General features: G+C 37.9%; 2 protein-coding genes across 5 annotated transcripts in view; both read left to right on the forward strand.

Moving 5' to 3' along the window:
• mcm8 (minichromosome maintenance 8 homologous recombination repair factor) overlaps positions 1–3,102 on the forward strand; it is a 40,024-nt gene extending 36,922 nt beyond the window's left edge. For all 3 annotated transcript variants that reach the window (XM_087289944.1, XM_087289943.1, XM_087289945.1), the window contains one exon: positions 2,642–3,102. In XM_087289944.1, the coding sequence (XP_087146070.1) occupies positions 2,642–2,734 (93 nt within the window). In that variant the 3' untranslated portion in view covers positions 2,735–3,102. The remainder of the gene's footprint in view (positions 1–2,641) is intronic.
• Positions 3,103–6,514: 3,412 nt separating this feature from the next.
• crls1 (cardiolipin synthase 1) lies at positions 6,515–23,742 on the forward strand. Of its 2 annotated transcripts, none has more exons than XR_015512498.1 (7): positions 6,515–7,097; positions 10,446–10,583; positions 10,692–10,821; positions 15,834–16,738; positions 17,749–18,722; positions 21,243–21,334; positions 23,400–23,742. XR_015512498.1 is itself a non-coding variant. In NM_212931.1 (7 exon segments), coding segments are annotated over 7 exon segments (1,029 nt in total). In that variant the 5' UTR covers positions 6,543–6,674; the 3' UTR covers positions 23,491–23,742.
• Positions 23,743–23,810: the final 68 nt, after the last annotated feature.

The following is a 23,810-nucleotide window of genomic DNA, read 5'->3' on the forward strand; positions in this document are numbered from 1 at the left end:
CAGCCCAGTATTTAGTTTGATTGAATTGCACTAGAGTTTGTTTCCCCTTCTGGTACGGTTCGTTTGGGCAGGTGAGAATGCAGCAATCGTACTCAAGTGCGCACCAAAAGCGGACCAAATAAGCGTACCGAGACCTGCCTGAAGAGGTGGTCTCAGTACGCTTTCAAACGAACCCTGGAGCGGTTCGTTTGTGGTGAGAATACGATCCATACTAAAACAGGTCCAACAGAAAAAAGTACTGCACGTTTTAGACTAATTCAGCTGCCGTAGGCCGATGCGCTGTGCATTATGGGATATGGAGGAAAAATATTTGTTGACAGCGCTTTACCAACAGAGAGAGAGAGAGAGAGGGGAAAACATTACCTGATGGATCGTTGGTAATATTTCCGCAAGATGACCATGTCGCAGTTTAGCTAAATTAATTCACGGCTCCTCCTGAAGTGACGAGTGATGCATTAAACACTGTTTTCCAGCCGCAGCCGCGCTTCATTTTCTTAATGTATAGTTTGTCTAAAGCAGTCGTCCCTCCAGAGTAAAAGGTTTTGTTTACCTGCAGGAGTTCACTGGCATTTTCCCGCACGTGAATTTTGACCAATCAATAAGCAGTTTAGGAAATATGTTTAACAACATCTGGCCAATGAGAGATGTGGATTTTGTCAGATGACTGCATTTTGGTTCGTTTCAACTGGTTCGGACCAATGACTGTAAAAAATATGGACGACGCGACAGCCCTTTTTCCCATTGAACGCCTTGAGGGCAAAACGCCTGCTTGACGGGCACAAACTGTCGCAAAAGACTGCTGAAATTGGAGCCTTGACATGCGCAGAAGGACTGTCTGATGGAGCCAGAGGAGGAGCCGCGAAAATGAGCAGAGTCGAGCTTCCAATCAAACGCTTTATGTAAAATCAACCACGCCCCCCGAACTTCTCAGCATGCGTTTGCTGTCATATCAACACAAATAGATGTAATAACGTTAACAAATATGAGGGTTTTATATATTCAATCGCGCCAGCTCCAGGCCGCAGCGCATAACTTACTCGCGGCGTCGCGGGCTGATTCCGGCTCGCATACGGCAGCGCCTGCTCGCTCGGCCGCCGCATCTGGCTCGATTGACTCGGGCTGGAATTGGGTAGTGAGTCCAGGCATCCGGAGTAGGTCCAGCAGAGGTAACATTAGTCAGTCTGAGCTCTAAGAGATAAGTCTCCGGCAGGCGAGAATCTAGCCGGAACTGTGTTTTGCTATCTGGGTGGCTAGGCGTGTATCAGCAAACTAATAAAGCCCAAAAAGCCCTGAACTTAGCGAATAAACAGTGTTCCACCAGGATCATGTATGTCAGAAACTATAGTTTACTGCTGAACTCATTTTGTCATGGTAAAATAACACAGAAATCGAATAATAACATTTCAGTCTACTTCAGTCTCCTGCCGAAGCTCAGACGCGCAGCTTTGAGAAACTGTCAATCCCAGCTGTCAATCACGATGACACGCCCAGCATTAAATTACTGCTAAAAACAAACTGTTTACAAAAATGAAGATCTGCACCTATTTCAGCACAATAACCAGTGCCTTAATCGACCAGAACCATCTTTCGGGATATTTTATTGCAAGTGTAAAAATTTTTTTAATTTGGGCTCAAGTCTCCTTCATTAACACGGAGGAGGCGGGCTTTATGACTTGTACTGCAGCCAGCCCCCAGGGGGCGATCTAACGGCCGAGACCTTCACTCAAACACAGGCTTGCGGCACACTTGGTTCGGACCAAAGCCAGCAGTGTGGTGTGAAAACGACCCAAAGAAGGCAGAAGATGCTACAATGTATCATTTATTACCCTTGGTCCTGACCAAATGAAGCGAACTACAGATGTGAAAGCACCCTAACTGTAATCTAGAGGCCTTTGACTTTCATATAAGCCACTTCTGATACTAAATGATCAACTAGAAGTCAAGTTATTATTGGTTGTTTCTAAAACTTGGATAGGCGACAAGACTTTTGTCAGATAGTGTACAATGCAAAACACAAACATACATACTACACAGTAATGCCCACTCAGGGCAGTTATATGCATCCTATGAACTGTGATGCTTTTCCAGCATTGATTTAAAGGTCCTAGGAAATGAAAATAAAGATATTTAGATGTTAGTATCAGTATTGTTATTGTTAGAATATCTATAAGCTAGTGTGCTCCAAAACAGTGACAAAATTCGTGTTTAGAAGATATAAAACTGAAATAAACATGCAAAGCTTATATGGAAGCATATGAGTAGCATAATTCAATTCAAAATGTAATATGCAAAATGGCAATGCAATATGTTAAATGCAATGTATTTCTGTATTTGAATTTGCATTTTCCAAGACATGAGCAATGTTTGGTGCAGAATGAAAATGTAAATTAAATTACATTGTTTGCATTTCTCATTTCAAACACTGTTTTAATACGTAAATTCTATCTACATTTTAAAGCTTCATAAGTAGCAAAATTAAATTGAAAATGCTATACACAAACTGAATTTAATATGAATAAAGTACAAGCATAAACTGTAGCAAAATGATCATTTAAATGTTATTTGTTTCCATCATCGATATTGACACAATGTGCATTAAAAGTCTCTCCAAATCTCTTTTTTTCCACTTGTGTTTGGTCAGGTTGTGGATTTCGAGGGTTTCATCTGTGCGCTCAATGAGCAGGGTTACCTTCTGAAGAAAGGCCACAGGATGTATCAGCTTCAGACCATATGAGTTATGGTGTTACACTGTTATTGTCTCTGTTTTAATGCAACAAATATTATATTTATATTACAGCATGTAATATGTTTCAGTATTTACAATGTTGAGAACTGTACATTGATTTAATGTACATAAATACACCGGTTAATTATTATGCACCTGTAAATAGTTTGTACAGTAGCAAATCATAGCCACATTTATGAACATTAAAGCAACATTTTTAGATTGTTTTGAATTATATGGATTGATGTTACTCATGTTCATTCCTGTTCAATACTGGATTCTGTTCATATGCTGTAAATATAGGTAACAGTGAGATAAACTTGTAAGAACCCACATGTAAAACAACTAATCGTAAAAATAAAAGAACATAAATATAATTGTATATATTGATTAAATACAGGGTGGGCCATTTATATGGATGCACCTTAATAAAATGGGAATGGTAAGTGATAATAACGTTCTGTTTGTGGCACATTAGTATAGGTGAGGAGGCAAACTTTTCAAGATAGATGGTGACCATGGTGGCCATTTTGAAGTTGGCCATCTTGGATCCAACTTTAGTTTTTTTTAATAGGAAGAGGGTCATATGACACATCAAACGTATTGGGGATTTCACAAGAAAAACAATGGTGTGCTTGCTTTTAACGTAACTTTATTCTTTCATGAGTTATTTACAAGTTTCTGACCACTTGTAAAATGTGTTCAATGTGCTGCCCATTGTGATTGTCAATGCAACCCTCTTCTCCCACTCTTCACACACTGATAGCAACACCGCAGGAGAAATGCCAGCACAGGCTTCCAGAATCCGTAGGTGCTGCACATCTTGTATCTTCACACCATAGACAACAAAGATAGAGGGGCCATTCTTCATCAATGGAAACCTCAAGGCCACTGGATATTTGAAGTTGCTACATGATGATGTGTTTCCCTCTTTATGCACTGAAGCTGGCACATTCTCTGAGCTTTTGCAGCAAGATGACGCACCACCACATTATGGGGGTCAGGTCCGAGCATTCCTAGATGAACAGTTTGCTGCATTGGTCATCGAGGGCCAGTTGAATGGCCCCCTAGGTCTCCCGATCTGACCCCCTTATGGCCCGTTTCCACTAAGTGGTACGGTACGGTTCGATTTGGTACGCTTTTATGGCCATTTCTACTGTCAATAAGTGTACCGAACCAAACCGTACCATACTACTTTTTCGGCACCCTTTCGAAAGGATACCAAAAGGGAGAAAGGGTAGCAAAAGGTGGAGCTACACGTGCAGCTGAACGCTGATTGGTTACAGAGATACGTCACGAGCTCGTGGAGCAGCACAAAACGTAAATAAAGGAACCGCCATGTTTTTTTAAAATACAAAGCCGAGACATTACATGGATGCACTATATGCATATAAAAATGGGATCCAGGCTCAAACAAACCTTGTTGTCGTCTCGATGAACAGACACGCAGCCAAGAAGAAAAATCTGCCGTGTCCTGTTGTTGTTTTTTACGAGCCCGTCTAAAAGTGCGAGCGGTATTCGCTTTCTTCCGGGAGCTCGCGATCACTTCTATATTTGATATAACGAACTTTTTGAGCTGTTGATAATAACGTGAGTGCGATTATTGAAGTGTCTCCGTCATCTGATCCCTTCAGAAAAAAAGGACAAGCGCAAGAGTGAAACGCGGAAAAAAAAAGAGAAGCCGTCAAAACACAGGAGCAAAATTGTTTTAGCAACCTGAATCATGAACAAACCGCCATGTTTATCTTCGCCTTTTGGACTATTATGAACTGGGAATGACAAATTTACTCTCTAACAGAGGCTACATGTGCTGGTGGAGATTACAGACACAGATGAGAGGTTTGCGCTGACTGTGGGCTATATTGCGTGTGTTTTGAACTCAAATAAGTATTAAATGTATGATGTGTGTAATTTTTCTGTAATTAATAATATATCGTAGACTGTAATGAGCTGTATGTGTTCATATATGTTGGATTTATGTATTTATTTTATATAATTACAGACGTTACAGTAGCCTACTTTGCACTCTTATTGATCTGCAGTTATAATCAAATCATGTCCATAGAAAAGTTAGTAATAAACATTTATAAACAAGTATTTATGTGTATAAAGCATCTGTTTTGTGGGAAGTGCTGCTCATTATGATATGTGAACGACCTGTGCAGCTTTACTGTTGACATTTATTCGAGCGAGCATGACGTCGACTGAAACTTTATCATACACCACGCCAAACAAAAGGGTACCCTTTGTGGTGGAAACGCAAGCCTGATAAAGGTTACCCGTACCGACCCAAACTGTACCGTACTGTACCTGTTAGTGGAAACGAGGCATTAGACTTTTATCTTTGGGGTCATCTGAAGGCAATTGTCTATGGTGTGAAGATACAAGATGTGCAGCACCTGAAACTACGGATACTGGAAGCCTGTGCTGGCATTTCTCCTGCGGTGTTGCTATCAGTGTGTGAAGAGTGGTAGAAGAGTGTTGCATTGCCAATCCAACACAATGGGCAATGCGACCCATTGTGTCATTGATGTCATTGATCACCGCACGATGTATTATGGGCAATATCAGCAGTTAGAGTATGGACGCATCAAAATTTTTTACCGGAAATAGAAAACCATGCGGGAACCTCTGGCATACTCTTTTCAACATACAACAGTTTGGGACATACTAATTCTATTTTCAAATACTATTTAGGAAGGATAGTATGCAGATTGGGACATGTCTATATGCCTAAATGCATTGAGTTGCTGCCCTGTGATTGGCTGGTTAGAAACATTGCGTTAACGAGCAGTTGGACAGGTGTACCTAATCAAGTGACTGGTGAGTGTATTATAGTATAACTCCTATTAGAGCACGTCTCCTTACCTGACACTAATTTTTCCATCACAACAAACGAAAACATTTCTTATTCTGGCCATATTGTTATAAACAAGAAAAACTTGAGTAATGTTGTTGGTAATACTATGAATTAATACAACTTTAATCTTAATTTTAGTCTATTTGTCTAAATGTATTGGTTTTGTTCAGCACTTTGGTGTAAATAAACGTTAATTATATAGCTTAAGGAAAAAATATATATATATATTACACAATTTTATTATATTATAAATTGATCTGTTGCCTTACTTGAACAGCATTATTTAGTTTTGATGTCTCCTTTAAATTTCGCCCCACCCCCCTAAAAAAGTCTGTATGGGATACAGCTGCGGATGCATAATTTTTCTAACACTGTACAACAATAATTACTATTTTTACATTACTGTGATGGTTAGGTTTAGGGTTGGGATGGGGTAAAAGTTAATAAAATACAATTTAATGGGTCATTTAATAAATAATATGAATAATACTCGGCATAATCTTTAATAAATTACTGTGATGGTAGGGGTGGACGGTAAAAAATACAGTTTAATGCGTAATTAAATGAATGATACTCTGTGAAACTACTGTTTTTACATTGCTGTGATAGTTGGTGTGGGTAGACCATAGACCAGGGGTCACCAATCTCGTTCCTGGAGGGCCGGTCTCCCTGCAGGGTTTAGCTCCAACTTGTCTCAACGCACCTGCCTGGATGTTTCAAGTATACCTATAAGACCTTGATTAGCTTGTTCAGGTGTGTTTGATTAGGGTTGGAGCTAAAATCTGCAGGACACCGGCCCTCCAGGAACAAGTTTGGTGATCCCTGCCATAGACTGTAAAATATAGGGGTAGACGTTAGCTGCCGGCCGCAGCTGTATCCCTTCTAAGTTACATCCCCACCCCCTTCTGACAACTGTCGTAAATATTCACAGGCGGATCGGAACACGGCCCTGACAAAAACATGTGGGTCGACTGTGAATGTGTTCAATGTTAACTAACATGAATGAAATAACCTCGAAATATGCTGCTGGATGCAAAGAAGTCGAATGTATTTATGATCTAGATTTATTATCGCGGTGAAGCAGCTGACATGTTTCTGTCCGCCTGTAAGAGGAGCTGGCGGAGCTGTGCTAAAGGACATTTCCACAGGCTGACCGTCAGCAGATACAACAATAACAACAACAGTAATAACACTACAGTACATTTCCGATGGCTGAACACCCTTAAAACCAGCTGTTGCAGCTTTTCAAACCGGACCTGCGGCTCTTGTAGACCCGTTCCAGAGCCGCGGAGTCCCGAACTAAACAAGCCGAGTATCGGGCTCCATCTGCGGCATGCAGGAGCAGGATTCACCGCTGCGCTCCGTCTGTGTGGATCTAGCGGGTTTTGCACTGATGCGTCCAGAAAGTCGGAGTTAGAGGACAAATACTTAAAACAGGATCCAAGGGAAAAGGGTGAAGATCCAGCAGCCTCTTCGCCTGCTAATGATGGGCACTTTCAGTTTAAAGAGCTGGTGAGTACACTGTTGCACTCATTTTCTTTAGTTTTTGGGGTAAAGTTGGGTTTATATTCGCAAATTCATTCATTTTTTTTATCAGTGACAACTTGTGACTTGGTATCCGTGTTTAGCACGCTACTTTGAATATAAGGTCTGAAAATAGCACGTAAGTATGACTTCAAAACAACTTTAGCTTTATTTAATTGACTGCTAAAACCCTGCTGAAAAATCCAGCTTAAACCAGCCTAGGATGGTCGACCAGCCTGGTTTTAGAGGGGTTTTGGCCACTTCCAGGCTGGTTTCCAGCCTGGTCTTAGCTGGTTAGGCTGGAAAGTGACCAGCTAAAACCATCTAAAACTAGCTTGACCATCCTGGTTTAAGCTGGACATAGCTGGTTTTGGCTGGGCTCCCAGCCTGGCTAGGCTGGTCAAGCTGGTTTTAGCTGGTAATTGCCCAGCCTGTCCAGCTAAAACCAGGCTGGAAATGGCTGGAAACCAGCCTGAAAGTGGCCAAAAACCCTCTAAAACCAGCCTGGTCGACCAGCTGAAACCAGTCAACCATCCTAGGCTGGTTTAAGCTGGATTTTTCAGCAGGGAAATCAGATTGTGCCAATGTAAAACCAGTTTCACCCCAATTGAAATCGCATGTAAGTATATTTTTACACTTATTTTCGTAGTATGCTTTAATTATTGGGGTTTATATTCTCACATTCAATCATTTTTGAGCACTAATAGCTTGTGACCTGGTATCTGTGTTGTTTAGCAGGCTACTTTCAATATAAGGTCTGAAAATAGCATGTTTGACTTCAAAACAACTTTATCATTATTTAATTGACTGTTAAAAGTCAGAATGTGCCAATATAAAACCAGTTTTACCCCAATTGAATTACATGTAAGTATATTTTGCACACATTTCCACATTAGACGTTAATTGTTGAGGTAAAATTGGGTTTATATTCGCACATTTGTTCAGTTTTGAGCAGTGGCAGGTTGTGACTTGGTATCTTTATTGTTTAGCACACTAAATTTGAATATTAGGTCTGAAATTGCATGCAAGTATGACTTCAAAACAACTTTGGCATTATTTAATTGACTAAGAAGTCAGAATGTGCCAATGTAAAACCAGCTTCACCCCAATTGAAATCACATTTAAATATATTTTTACACTTATTTTCGTAGTATGCTTTAATTTTTAAGGTAAAGTTGGGTTTATATTCTCACATTCGTTCATTTTCGAGCACTGATAGCTTGTGACTTGGCATCTGTATTGTTTAGCACGCTACTTTGAATATAAGGTCTGAAAATAGCATGATTGACTTCAAAACAATATTAGCATTATTTAATAGACTGTTAAAAGTCAGAATGTGCCAATATAAAACCAGCTTCACCCCAATTGAAATCACATGTAAGAATATTTTATACTTTAATTATAGAGGTAAAGTTGTGTTTATATTCGCACATTCGTTCATTTTTGAGTAGTTACAGCTTGTGACTTGATATCTATATTGTTTAGCACACTCAATTTGAATATTAGGTCTGAAATTGCATGCAAGTATGACTTCAAAACAACATTAGCATTATTAAAATTATTGTGAACAATGTTGTGCTTTAATAGTCATTGGCTGCTAATATGGTTTCCCTTTTTATATTTGGTAGACAATACTTACTTTCGGTAAGCATTTTATTAAGGAGAAAGTCTGAATGTGTGAATATAAAACAAGCTTGAAACCTTTCTGAGTTTATTTCTTCTGTTGAACACAAACATAGTTATTTTGAAGAATGTTAGAGTCGTGTAACCATCGATAAACAAATAACATCACGATATCTATTTTTATTGTTGTGCGATATATTGCTCCAAATTTATCACAATAATCATTCATTCATTTGTTTTTCTTTGGCTTAGTTCCTTTATTCATCCGGGAATGAACCGCCAACTTATCCAGCATATGATTTACGCAGCATTCACAGCACCACCCGCTTAATGTACTATATCTGTTTATTTTATTAGTTTTTATTATAAAAATTAAATATATGCTAAAACAGTGGTTCTCAAAGTGGGGGTCGGGACCCCGTGAGGGGTCGCGGGGCAATGAAGGGGGGTCGCCTGGTGATTTCCAAAAATCTATTTATTTTTATTAAACCATAAGAATTAACATATTTTATCCATAACTATACTGAAAATAAAAATAGTTGTTTATAGTTACTATATAGTTACTATAGTAGCTTATAGTTACTAGTTGTATTGAATTGCGACCCCTGGGGTAATTACATTATATTAAAGGCAGCAATAGCGTCAGATGCATTTTGATTTTATAACATCAGGTTATACTTTCTGGCACATTTAAAGTTCTGACACAAATTTAATTGGTGTGTCTGCGTCATTGCATGCAAGGTTTCTGTATTTATAACCACCTCAGAGGATATTGGGGGTCGTGAGTCACTGGCATTGTTATTTTGGGGGTCGCGGGCTGAAAAGTTTGGGAACCCCTGTGCTAAAACAAGAAACATGTCAGTCAGTGCCGTTAGAAAAATAATATTGTTTTTCCTCTTGATTAATCAAGTCTGTTCTTTTTTTGTTGACCTATTTTAACTATATTTACTATAAATTTATACTAGTTTATATATTTTTCATACTATTATTTTCCATTTTAGAAATAAATATGTAATATATGTAAATAAATATATGTAAATATATGTAAATAAAAAATGCTCACTTTATTAACACAATAGTTTGATTGACAAAAATGAAATTGTGTATTTGACATTTGATAAAACAGTAGATCGCTGAAATCTGGATAGTTTATAAATAGTATGGTCACTCCTAGGTCGTCAAACACTGGTGGATCATGTTAAGTCTCTTTTAATATTTGCACTTTGAACATAAATATTATGAAAATAATTTGTCGAAGTATTCTGTTGATTAATGCAGCAATTAAATTATTGCTTGCTTAAGTGTGTTGAATAATTTTTTTATCTGTTTAAATAATGAGGTGGCACGTTTGTTGTCACAAACAACAAGGTGTGGAATTTGCATGTTCTCCCCATGTTGGCGTGGGTTTGCTCCGGTTTCCCCCAATCTCCAAACACATGTGCAATAGGGGAATTGATTAACTAAATTGGCTGTACAGTGTATGAGTGTGTATGGTTGTTTCCCAATACTGGATTGCAACTGGAAGGGCATCCCCTGCGTAAAGCATATGCTGGAAAAGTTGGCCGTTCATTCCACAGTGGCGACCCCTGATGAATAAAGGGACTAAGCCGAAGGAAAATGAATAAATGAATACAGCAATTACATACTTGCATGCTTAAGTGTGTTGAATAATTAAATCGGTTTTCATATTATTATTGTGTATTATATTGACAGTATGAGAATCCATGGACTATTCCTAATTACCTCTGTATGGCGCGGATCGTCCTGTCTCCTGTCCTGGGATATTTAATCATGGAACAGTATTTCCACGTCTCTCTGGGGCTGTTTGCACTTGCTGGAGCTACAGATTTAGTAAGTTTAAGTTTAAGAAAATATCATCTCTACTGCTTAATTTGAAGACAAAATGAGCCATTCTGAATGTGATTTTGTTGTCTGATCATTGGTTTTTTCATTATTCAGCTGGACGGTTACATCGCTCGTAACTGGCCCAATCAGAAGTCGGCTCTGGGCAGCGCTCTCGACCCATTGGCTGATAAGATTCTCATCAGCGTTCTTTACGTCAGTCTGACATACGCACAACTCATCCCAGGTGAGAAGACTTAAGAAATCTGTCATTATTTAGTCACCAGTGTAGGATTGCACCAGCTGTTCCTAAGTTCTTGCTTAAACTATAACATAAAGTTCACGCTAGAGCAGGGATGGGCAAACTTGATCCTCGAGGGCCGGTGTCCCTGCAGAGTTTTGTTCCAACACTTGTCAAACACACCTGAACAAACTAATCAGTGTCTTCAAGATCACTAGAAATCTATAAGCAGGTGTGTTTGATTAGAGTTGGAGCTAAACTGTGCAGGACCGAGTTTGCCCACCCCTGCGCTAGAGCCTTAGTAACTACTAAATCTGTTCTTACTTCAGTTGCACCACATGTTTTTAAAGGGCCATGAAACCCCCTCGTTTCAGCAGGGTGTTTTCACACCTCTACTTTGGAAAAAATCAGAAAAGTGGGCGTGTTCAGCTCTGTTTAGGGGGGAGTGTCGGAGGAAGAAAAGAGGCATGGTGTGGGAGTGTCTATTTGGGCACGCGCTGACTTTCAGAATCAAAACACAACCACACACACAGGGGAGAATGTGACTGTGTTTACATGGACATCTGTAGTCGAATTATTTGCCAAATTATTAAATGGTGGACTTTAACTGCAGTTTGGCTCTTTCATTCAGGGAATTCATTGATGTCTCTCGTGACAAACGAGATATTTGATTCGAGGATCTGCTCTAAGCGTGTATTTTTCATGCAATGTTTGATACCGCACGGCGAATGAGAGAAAAAAACAACTCTGCATTTCCCGGAAACTTAGATGCACACGGCAGGTAGCGTCAGAAAGCCGCGTGTGTTATTCCGGTCACAAAATGCGGCGAAAATCCTACACGAGGTTAAAGTTTGGTTGTGGTGCTAACATGTTTACACTCGGTGCTATAGTTAACTTAGTTCGATACAAACAAACTGAATAAACAAAGAGCACTGGTCGCTCACTTACCAAATCTGTAGAGACAGGACAATCACCAGCAACTAGAGCCGCGTCTTTATGAAGAGAAGAAGCGAATCCGGATCTCAGCGTTTACAGATGAGAACAGCTCTCAGGTAAACAATAATCCTCCTTAGACACGTAAGTTATTGTTGTCGAGCGTCGCGTACACCTTTAATCCACACGTGACTCCAGCTGAGCTCAACACAGAGAAAATGAAAACAAAACTGCAGCAAACAATAAAAGCAACACTTCACGCTTGTTTTGCCAACACAACGTGGCGTCTCTGTCGTCTAAACACTGTGACAGTAATGAATATTAATGAAGGTGCACAATAGAGCGCGCTGATTGGTTTGAACCAAGCTTTACTCATGCATTAATGCAGCACACTGTAAGACGTAATAAGGCACACTCAGGTACAGACGTCCAGTCTGCACGCTGGAATACACGCTATTATATCATGGCCGTGACGCAGCTTCAAAAATTCGTTTCTAACCGGAAGTACGAATTTGCTTGAAATAACGCAAAAACAACCAATTTACACTTTTTAGTGAAATATAGGTGTCCTAATAGTGTTTTTAGCAGTGTGGGACACATAAACGACTGTCAACAGCTCAGAAAATTAGTTTTGGTGTTTCGTGACCCTTTAAATGGAACCTTTTATGCCTTTTATTAGATGTTAAATAAGTGCTCCAACATTAGGCACATTCAAATCAAGACTGAAAACACATCTGTTTAGCTGTGCGTTCACTAAATGAGCACTGTGCTACGTCCAACAGATCACGCTATTATGTTTTTCTCTTCTTTTTCATTCTTTTATAACCTGTTTTAACACATTTTAATCTGTTTTTATTTTCTTACGCTTGTCTGTTTTATTCCTGTTTATGTAAAGCACTTTGAATTACCACTGCATTGTATGAAATGTGCTATATAAATAAACTTGCCTTGCCTACTATTGGACACCTTTCAAACAAACAATTTACTTTTTATGCCATCTATTTTGTACACATCATGTTTATTAAAAGACTACAAATATTTTACTGCAGCAATCATCTTTTTTGTTAAATAATTCGTTTATAAAGGCTAGATTGTTTGCATAGGTTTATTTTCGACCATTTCCATGCAAACATTAATTAATTTTTACACATTAATTAATTAATGTATTCAGCTCCATAAGTGATTTAAATTATATTTATTTTAGTAGATACGCAAATATCAATTCAAATAAGTCTTACAGACTTGTATTATAACAGTCATCATTGATCATCCCACGGATAATTATTTTAGAAAATTATAAAATAAATGAATCCTCTCAATCCATTTGTGCATTGATATATGTATCGCTCTTTCTGTGAAATTTCCACTAAAAGTGTAGCTCACTTATTTTTGGGAATGGCTTTTTGTTCAATCTATTTGGATCAATGTGAATGCTTTCATTATCCAAAATAATTTCAATTGTTTATATTATTTATAGATGATGTTATATATGTATAAACCTTGTGTTATTTATTGGAAAATTGTATATCCATAAGTGTAAATTAATGTAAACCCCTTTGTAGCATATTCAAACAAGAACTGGAACTGTATTGACATACCATTCAGCATAAAGATTGACACCTAGAATTTTTGCTTATTGCTTATTTTAATAGCCTATTCATTTATATTTAGTTCCTTTTCATGTGCCCTCTCGTTTTCCCCTTATTTTTCTGATTATACTTTAGTATAGCCTACTTCATTGTAATTAATAATTGTAACTCTGTTGTTGTTGCAGTAAATAAATAAATGATCACGCAATGGGATCTGTCATCATGCAGCAAACTACGAGCCCCAAAGTGTACGAGCTGATGGCTCCGTTTTCAACTTCACCTAATCTCATTGATTGCCGTCTGCAGTCGTGCTTTATGTCAAACACACCTATTGCCTCAGTGAGACTGTCACCAATGGGCGGGGCTTTTCCTCTGATGACACATACAAAGGGAGAATGTCAATCAAAGCGTTTCTGCAGACTGTGTTTATCAAGTTTATTAAGCAGACGCATTTTTATGTTTATCAAATCAAGAGTGACTTAAAGCACATTTACACTTACAGTGGGAACTTAAACTATAAGGAACATGTGGTGAAATGTTTGGTTTATGTTTTAGTGTGCTTCCCTTTATGTGGTCTGAACAATATTTCACTTTGTACAAGTGCGTCAGCTTGCATTTGTGAAATGAGTCATTCAACATCCGTCACTATTACATAAAAACATCTGAATAACTAAGGGTCCAAAAGCATTGCTGCTGAGCTCGTTGTTGTTAAGCTTAAGTTATTGAAGCAAAAAAAAAAATGTCAGCGTACAAAATGACTGCTGTAGCTCTGAAATACAACCCCAAATCAGAAAAAGTTGGGATAGTATGGAAAACGCTAATAAAAACACAAACAGGTGATTTCTTTAACTTGTATTTTATTGCACACAATACAACAAACATTATTTAATGTGTTCCTCGTTTTTATTGTTTTTTTTTTTAAATAAACGTATTATAATTTTGGTTTTTGCAACACATTTCAAGAAAAGAAGTATTTACTACTTTGTAATGTTGCCAATCTTTTCTCACAACACTTAATAGACGTTTAGGGACTGAAGACACTAAAGGCTGATTTATACTTCTGTGTCAAACACCGGCGTATGCTACGGTGCTGACGCATAGTCCTTAGCCGTGGCCGTCGGCGTCGCTGACGTGCACCGCTCAAAAAATGTAACTACACGTCGCAACGACGCGTAGCGCAAGCTCTGTGATTGGTCGGCTTGGTAGCGCTGACGAGTCTGGGCGGGACAGAGAGCCGCGCGAATGGTGCGAGCCTGATGGAGCGATTGTTTACAAGTGTGGAGTCCCGTGAAGGAGCTCCGGATGGAAAGTTTTGTGTTTACTTCATAGTTAAAGTTGTTGCACGTCCGCCGGTTCCTGCCTCAAAATGAGCGAGTTTGAGCCACTTGTGCATCCCGGAAGTGTTCAGGAAAAGCAAAAAAGCAGAGAAACTCAACACAGGAACATTTACACCTCACTGCCAACTAGCGTTTCGGAAGTGTTAATGCAGACCAACAGAGACAGCGTGCAGAAGTATAAATGCACAGCCACGTGCGTTGCATGCGCCGTGGGTTACGCCGGTCACCTGACGGCAAAGTATAAATCAGGCTTAAGTGATGAAGGGTTTTAGGTGTAATTTTGCCCTATTCTTCCTGCAAAGTCTTCGTTGTTCAAAATGTGCCACACATTCTCTATTGGAGAAAGGTCGGGACTGCAGGCACGCCAATCAAGTAGCTGTATTTTCTTTCTCCGCAGCCAGGACTTTGTAATGTGTGCAGAATGTGGTTTTGCATTGTCTTGTTGAAATATGTGTGGGCAACCCTTGAAAATAAGGCAGCATATTGTGCTCCAAAACCACTTTTTAAGCATTAATGGTGCACCACAGAAGTGCAAGTTACCTTTGCCAAGGGCACTGACACAACCATATACCTTGATAAACCCTGGCCGTAAATTGCTCTTGTCCCAACTTTTTTGGAATGTGTTGCAGGTCTGAATAAGAGGATGCATGTTTACGAAATAAATGAAGTAGACCAGACAAAAATCACTACTTTTTATTTGCATTTTCTGTACTGTCCCAACTTTTTTCTGATTTGGGGTTGTAACTGATATAATTCAGAGCTGTAGTGTGCTCAAAACCTGCCAGAACTACTTTAGCTGTGTTTTTATCTGAAAATAACAGCACCCCTTGAAATGTACATCAGCCAATTAGAAGGAAGCGTTCGACTACCCTGTACCATAAGCAACACACTCGCCGTTTGATTAATAATAATTTAATTGTTGCAGTAATGCAGCACCATTTATTTCTTAATGAATCAGTCTTTTTGAATGATTCAATGAATCGCTCATTGGGAAAAGGATTTGTTTGATTTTTTTCATGGTAGGAATAAACCAGTCCCACAAAATATAGACATGTCAGTACACTCCTCTAAGGGAAACGCTGCATTATAACATGAATCAGATGTTTAAGTTTTGATGTTTTTTGCCTCATTATTTGATGTCTTTTGTTTTCTCTTTTAGCTCCGCTGACAGCGTTGATCATATCCAGAGATGTGGCACTGATCGCTGCTGTTTTCTATGTGCGCTACAAAACAGTCCCACCTCCAGTAAGTCTTCAACTTTTAAACCAGCCTTACAATGAATGCTGTTTTGTCACTTTAGGATTAACTATTTAAAAGTAATTAAAAAAGAATTACCAGAAGTACAAGTCATTTGTAATCTTTAAAGTGCACCTACAGTGCATCCGGAAAGTATTCACAGCGCTTCATTGTTTTCACATTTTTTATGTTGCAGCCTTATTCCAAAATAGATTCAATTCATTTATTTCCTCATTCATTCTGCTGCTAAACACATCCCCACAGCATGATGCCGCCACCACCATGCTTCACTGTAGGGATGGTGTTAGCCTGGTGTTGAGCGGTGCCTGGTTTTCTCCAAACCTAACGCCTGGCATTCACTCCAAAGAGTTTAATTTCAGTCTCATCAGACCAGAGAGTTTAGTTTCCTTTGGTCTGAGAGTCCTTCACATGCCTTTTGGCAAATTCCAGGCGGGGAGTGGCTTTCGTCTGGCCACTCTGCCATACAGGCCTGATTGGTGGATTGCTGCACAGATGGTTGGCCTTTTGTAAGGTTCTCCTCTCTCCACAGAAGAACACTGAAGCTCAGACAGAGTGACCATGGGGTTATTGATCACCTTCCTGACTAAGGCCCCTTCTCTCCCGATCACCCGGCCAGCTCTAGGAAGAGTCCTGGTTGTTCCAAACATCTTCCACTTACGGATGATGGAGGCCGCTGTGCTCAACTTTTAGAGCAGCAGAAATGTTTCTGTAACCTCCCATAGCCTTGTGCCTCGAGTCAAACCTGTCTGGGAGGTCTATTCACCTTATTCTCAGCTGACGAGCGGGCGCTGCCATTTGAATCTTTTTGTCTCGCGTAGGGTTGTAACAATATACTGGTATGACGGTCTACCACGATTTGAACGTGCACGATTATCATACCATGAACAATTGCATATTAACGGTTTTAACCCTTATCCGATTCATACAATTCAAAGATTGGCATAAAGAAGAGAATCTCAGCTTTCCAGTGCTGTGTCACATAATATTTGCAGACTTTCAGAGGCTCCGGAATCAGTGCGGTTACGTCATCAAAATTTGACAACGCTGATTTGACAAAGAAACGCTCGTCACTGTATCTCCGGACAAACCAGACATGATACATTGATGCATTGTCCCTCCTCCATGCCCATTTTGGTTCAAACTCACTATATCACAACCAATAAGCATAGGTTTCACTTTTGTTTGTGGACCAACAATGAGCGTTTTGAACAACACGGAATGAGAGATAGGCATACATTTATGCGCGGCTAAATAAAACGCAAAAAAAAAGTTTTGCATGAAATAATTCTCATACTAAGTACTTTTGCATGCACAGCAGCACAGAAACATGACAAAACAGTGACACAGCAAAGACGAACTGCTGCTCTTGCTGTTGTCAAAAGACGCAAATGAAGGTGCAGCTGTTTATCTGCATTGCAGACAACCATATCCAAATCCATATCCACAGACAACCATATCCATGCTGGCACATAAAACCTAAGGATGTTCCATATTGAATCTAGTTTCGTTATGTAACTATTTATAGTATAGTAAATATTTATATCTATTTTTTTCCTGAGGATTTGCACCATGTTTATTTGGACTTTATTTGGACTTTGACACATTATTTATTATTTTCTTATTTTTTTTATTTGTTCATTGTAAGTGGTGTTGTTTATAGTAACTAAAAATATATTATTTGGAAAAAGTCAAATTTGCTTCACTGTTCTGTTATTTTGTAACATTTGTAACATACCGTATACCGCGAAACCGTCAAACCGTGGTATTGTTTTAGACGATTATCATACCGTAAAAAATTCATACCGTTACAACCCTAGTCTCGCGACTTCCGGTCACATTCACTTCCATTCATTTTTTGACGTTAACAACTGCTCGTTACGCTGCTTGATGTTGCAATTTAATATTTTCTTATTATATTATGCTACTTGGTCTGTGTAGTCATGCAAACATTTGTTTGTTGAGCAAGTAGTTTGACCATTTTCTGCCGTTTATTATTCCTAGTCATTTCTACCATAGGCGACTGAATCGGAAGTTCTAAGACAATCGCGAAAACAGGCGCACTTCTGCATTTTAGAATAAGGTCAATAGACAATTCCTTTGTCTTCATGCTTGGTTTGTGCTTTGACATGCACTGTCAACCCTGGGCCCTTAGATAGGTGTATTCCTTTTTAAATCATGTCCAATCAACTGAATTGACCGCAGGTGGACTCCAATGAAGCTGCTGAAACATCTCAAGAATGATCAGTGGAAACAGAATGTACCTGAGCTCAGTTTAGAGCTTCACGCCAAAGACTGAATACTGATGTAGATGTGATTTTTCAGCTTTTTTATTTTTAATAAATTTGCAACAATTTCAAAAACTCTTTGTTCACATTGTCATTATGAGGTATTGTGTGTAGAATGTTGAGGAAATCAATGAATTTAATCCATTTAGGAATAAGTCTGTAACATAAAAATGTGGAAAAAGTGAAGCGCTATCAATACTTTTTGGATGCACTGTATATTAAATCAATAGTATGAGTAGTATGAGAATCCATGTTTTTTTTAAATGACCTCCGTGTGCTGTGGATCGTTTGTCTCCTGTCCTCAGATATTTAAATATAATATAATTATTAACAAAAATGAAGATTGGCTTATACCGAACTGTTGAATTATTGGTTGTTATTGCCATGTGAGGATTGATTTAAGTCACATTAATGATCTGTCTTTATTTTCTGTGCAGGTAACGCTCAGTAAATTCTTTAACCCTTGTTACACCACTGCCCGACTCAAACCAACACTCATCAGCAAGGTACACCGAAACAAATGTGTCTCTCTTCATAAAACCTTTAAGTGGACCCATTATGCAAAAATCACCTTTTATAAGGGGTTTAAACACAGTTGTGTGGCAACAGTCTTTAAATAATACCAACTTCCAATGGTAAACATTAATAAATAGTATTTTTTTTATAATCACACTTGATAAAAACAGTCTATAGAAACTCTTTGATTGAAATTCTCCCTTTGTACGTATCATCAGAGGGGGAAAGTCCCGCCCACTTGTGACCATCTCTCCCTCATGAGCATAGGATGTTTATCTTGTTTTTGAATCTGCCACTATGCTGACACATAGGCATTTGTAGCTCCGCCCTCTTCTGAAAAGAGCACAATCTTATTTGAATTTAAAGCGACAGTCACCAAAACTCCACAATTAGGATCAAAGCCTAAAATGGTCAGTTTCAGAGAGTTATAAAACCTTATTTGTATGGTTTTTTGAGCTGAAACTTCACATATACACTCAAGGGAGATCAGAAACTTATTTTATATCTTGTAAAAGGAGCATAATAGGTCCCGTTTAATCAGTGTATGGCTTTTTTTTTAGAAGTGCTTTAATTAGTATTTCTCAAAATATCAGATGGCACTAATATATATAGGATGGCACTAATATACAGGGTTTCTTATAAATGCTGGAGTTTCAATGTTGTGTTTTCAGGATGACACATATAATTTTGGAGAAAGCTCTTACTGTTCAGTAGAGTTTATTATGTGAATATTTCAATATTTACAGTTAAACACATCCTTTGTTAACAGTTAAATCATATCAAGTCATAAAAAAGGGTATCTGGCAGATCTTAAACTGTCTTAAATCTCAAAATCTAAATTTTAGGCCTTAAAATGTCTTAAATCTACTGCAATGTTGTATTGTAGGTCTTAAGTCTTTTATTAACAGGTCTTCATTTTTCTTTGTTTATGTATAGTTACCCAATCTGGCCATTAACACCCATACAAACACTATCAATCCATCTCAATAAAACTTTTGATTTACTTTTGAATTACTTCGAGTAACATTTGCTTAAAAGTTCTCTATTTATTTATTTACTGCTGAGCATACTGACCTGACCAATTTTTTTTTATTATTAAATTGTTATTATTGTAGACTGAAGGAATTGACAGATGTTTTGTTCTATTCTTGATAAGGGTTATAGGGTTTTTGAAAATTAATAAAAAAAATTCAAATTAAATTATTATTATTATTGTATTTTTAAATGTATTAAATTAATCATTTTTTGATTGGGCAAGGGAAAAAAAATATATATATGTAACTTTTTTTTTATTAAGATTTTTTTTGGGCCTTTTTTGCCTTTATCAGATAGAACAGTATGGAGACTGGAAGCAAAGTGGGAGAGAGAGAGGGGTTGGGGTTGGGAAACGTCCTCGAGCCAGGATTCGAACTTGGGACACCCTGACGTGCTACAGCACCATATGTCAGCGCGCTAACCATTAGGCTATTGCACCAACGTGAAAATCTTTTCTAACAAGGATATTCGGGAAAAAAAACCTTAGCATTTAGCCCTGTATAAAGAATAAGGTCTAAAATTTTATTCATTGTGGTCTTAAAAGTGTCTTAAGTCTTAGATTTACTTGGTGAAACCTGCAGAAACCCTGCAAAATAGCATAAAAGAAGTTCCTGAAAGACTTAAGATATTAAGAATTAAAAAATTAAGATATTATTTGGCAAACAAAAATTACACAAAGTACAACTTTTGAGTGTTACAGTGTGTTTTATCTTGGCTTGAATGAAAACAAATGTTGCAATGTATCATGTTTAATAATAATATCTGAATACCGAACCTTGATATGCAATAATGGGATGAACTATGTGTAATTTATCATATTTATAAGTGCCAAAATATAAATTTGACTTTGGTGAAGTGTAAAACCTCCATTATGACAATATACTACAGTAATTTATTGTAAATATAGTGTTTTTCAACCTAACTATAGTAAAGTACCTGACTTTGTTGTGGTAATTGTATATTTGCTATGGTAACACAACTAGAGTAATATAAACAAATCACCCAATATGTAGGTTTTACTACCATGTAGGGTATTTTATACTACAATTACACCAGTTTACTGTAGTTAAAAATAAAGTATACCACAGTATTCATTACAGTTTATCAGCTCGCTACAGAATTTATTAACAAAAAGTTGTAAATACTATAATATATACAGTATAATTCACTTTACTATACCATAGTTAAAAAACAGTATAGTATTTAATATCAATTACTATGGTATATTTGGTAAATGTGGGCATGGATATAGAAATGTTGGCTAATACTGTAGCTATATGGTCAGTATTAAATGACGGCTGATGTTTTCAGTATTTCTGTACCACATTGTACATTGTGATCATCAGTTATCTTCATATTTAAAAATAATTGTGTCAGTAATAAAGGAGCTTTTTTATTTTATATTGTGTCTTGGATTAATCACATTATTAATGTAGGAAATCTAATAAATATATATATATATATATGTGTTTCAGATCAACACGGCGGTGCAGTTGTTTCTGGTGGCGGCGTCTCTGGCTGCTCCTGTGTTTCATTACACTGACAGTGTTTTACTGCAGTCACTGTGGTGAGTGAGAGCATTTACATTCACACTCACTCACACACACTCTCACACACACACACACACACACACACACACACACACACACACACACACACACACACACACACACACACACATATAAATAAATAAATAAATCATTCATCATGACCAGACCCATGCAGAATCAGAACACAGCAGATTTCCACAAATGGTTGAGCTTGTCATTCAGTCCATGAGAGATTCATATTTTTCATCACATTTTTAAACATTATAGTTTTAATAATTCATTTTTAATAACTGATTTATTTTGTCTTTGCCATTTATTATTTTGTAAATAATAATAATAATAATTCCTTACATTTATATAGCGCTTTTCTGGGCACTCTAAGCGCTTTACACAATGGGGGGATGGTAAAAAAAACTTTTATGCCCTCATAGTATTTAATCAAATATCAAAACGTTCCCTTTCCTTCTAGTCACATAGAATGCCTTTAGGGTGGGGCTATTGGTCAGTTAGGGCAGGGTTATCAGTCTTTTAGAGCAGGGCTATCAGTCTTTTAGGGCGGAGCTATTAGTATTTTAAGGTGGGGCTTAGTCTTTTAAGGTGGACCTATTAGTAATTTAAGGTGGGGCTTAGTCCTTTAGGGCGGGCCTATAAGTAGTTTAAGATGGAGCTTAGTTTTTTAAGGTGGACCTATTAGTAGTTTAAGATGTGGCTTCGTCTTTTAAGGTGGACCTATTAGTAATTTAAGGTGGTGCCTATTAGTAGTTAACATGGGGCTTAGTCTTTTAGGTGGACCTATTAGTAATTTAAGGTGGGGTTATCAGTCCTTTAGGGCGGGGCTATTAGTAGTTTAAGATGGGGCTTTGTCTTTTAGGTGGACCTATTAGTAATTTAAGGTGGGGCTTAGTCCTTTATGGCGGGGCTATTAGTAGTTTAAGATGGGGCTTAGTCTTTTAAGGTGGACCGATTAGTAATTTAAGGTGGGGCTATCAGTCCTTTAGGGCGGGGCTATGAGGACGTGTTTTGTTTCTGCCCTTCATTAATCTTCATCCATTTTGTTTGCAATGCCCTATTTTTTTCAACGATACAGTTTGTTCACAAAAGTTGAAATCATGCACTGCCCTATTTTTATTTTTATTTTTCTCATTTTAGGACCATTTCAATTGGATAATACAGTCTTAACTTCTGTTTCATGCTGACTATAAGGGGGCTAATAATATTGACCCTAAAAACTGTTAAAAGTGTTTTTGCACTGTTAAACATCACTCGGGGGGAAAATTATAATTTTGAAAATAATTGTTTGTTTGGTTGTTTCTTTGTTTTTACATTTATTTCAGTTATATCATTGAATAATATACAAATGTTAAGATGATTTGTGTACATTTTCTAAAGTAACGTTTTGTATTACTTTTAGTAGAGTTATTATACAAAATTTGAACAAAAAAAAGTGTTTCAAATTGGATTTGCATTGTAAACCTTAAATAAGAAGTTGTACGTGTGTAACCCACCGGTCCTACTGCACCCAACCTAGTCCGGCAAATCTTTGCATGGGAGTCAGTTGCTCTAACAAGGAGGCTTAAGACCATGGCCTGTCTGTCGCTAGAGCACCTTTAGAGGTCAGAGGAGTGAGATTTACCTGCATAGCACTTCGCTAGCTGGCCTCCGTTACACACGCCCTAAACCTCACTAGCATCCCGGACGAGCCCTCATGTGTTCCTACTGCACCCAACCCTGTCTGAGCTGGGATCGAACTGGCAATTCTGTACATGGAAGTCAGTTGCTCTAACATGGAGGCTAAAGACCATAACCCTAGCATTTGTCGCTAGAGCACCTTTAAAAGTCAGAGGAGTGAGGATTACCTGCATATTTATTTATTTACTGTTTTCAGGTGCTATACAGTCAAAATCATTCTTTGTATATCTTCCAAATACATTTTTTTTAAATATTATATTTTATTATTTTTGACTAATTTCTTCACTGAAATAACAAAAGCGTCTACATATTCTGCCTGGCTCTGGTCATGACTCTAGCACTACTTTGATTATTGAATGAAATGAAATAAATGTGTATTGTGTTTGTTTGCAGGTACATTACCGCCGTGACGACTGCAGCATCTGGTTATAGCTATTATCATTACGGTAAAAAGACTGTTGAGGTGCTGAACAACACTAAGTAGTTGATCAGTCGTCTGTGATTTGAGCTTCGACCAAGACATGTGGAGAAATCAGTCGATGGAAATTGATCTTACTTTTGTAACTGAGACACTTTAGTCTGTACAAAGTCAGAAGTTTATTTTGATTACGATGTTCAAATCATGTGGTGTCGCGTGTGATCAGTATATGATTTGCAACTCCGCAGGAAGCTTTTTTTAAATCACTTTTAATGAACTTTGGGTCAATTTTCAGAATAAAAATGGACGTCAAAATCACATTTGGTTTTGTTTTGATGTTTTATTATTAACTGTAGTGGGTGTGTGTTGCTTTACTGGAGAATCAG

The sequence above is a fragment of the Danio rerio genome, chromosome 17 (genome assembly GCF_052040795.2).
Source record: "Danio rerio strain M-AB ecotype USA chromosome 17, GRCz13ab, whole genome shotgun sequence".
NCBI lineage: Eukaryota > Metazoa > Chordata > Actinopteri > Cypriniformes > Danionidae > Danio > Danio rerio.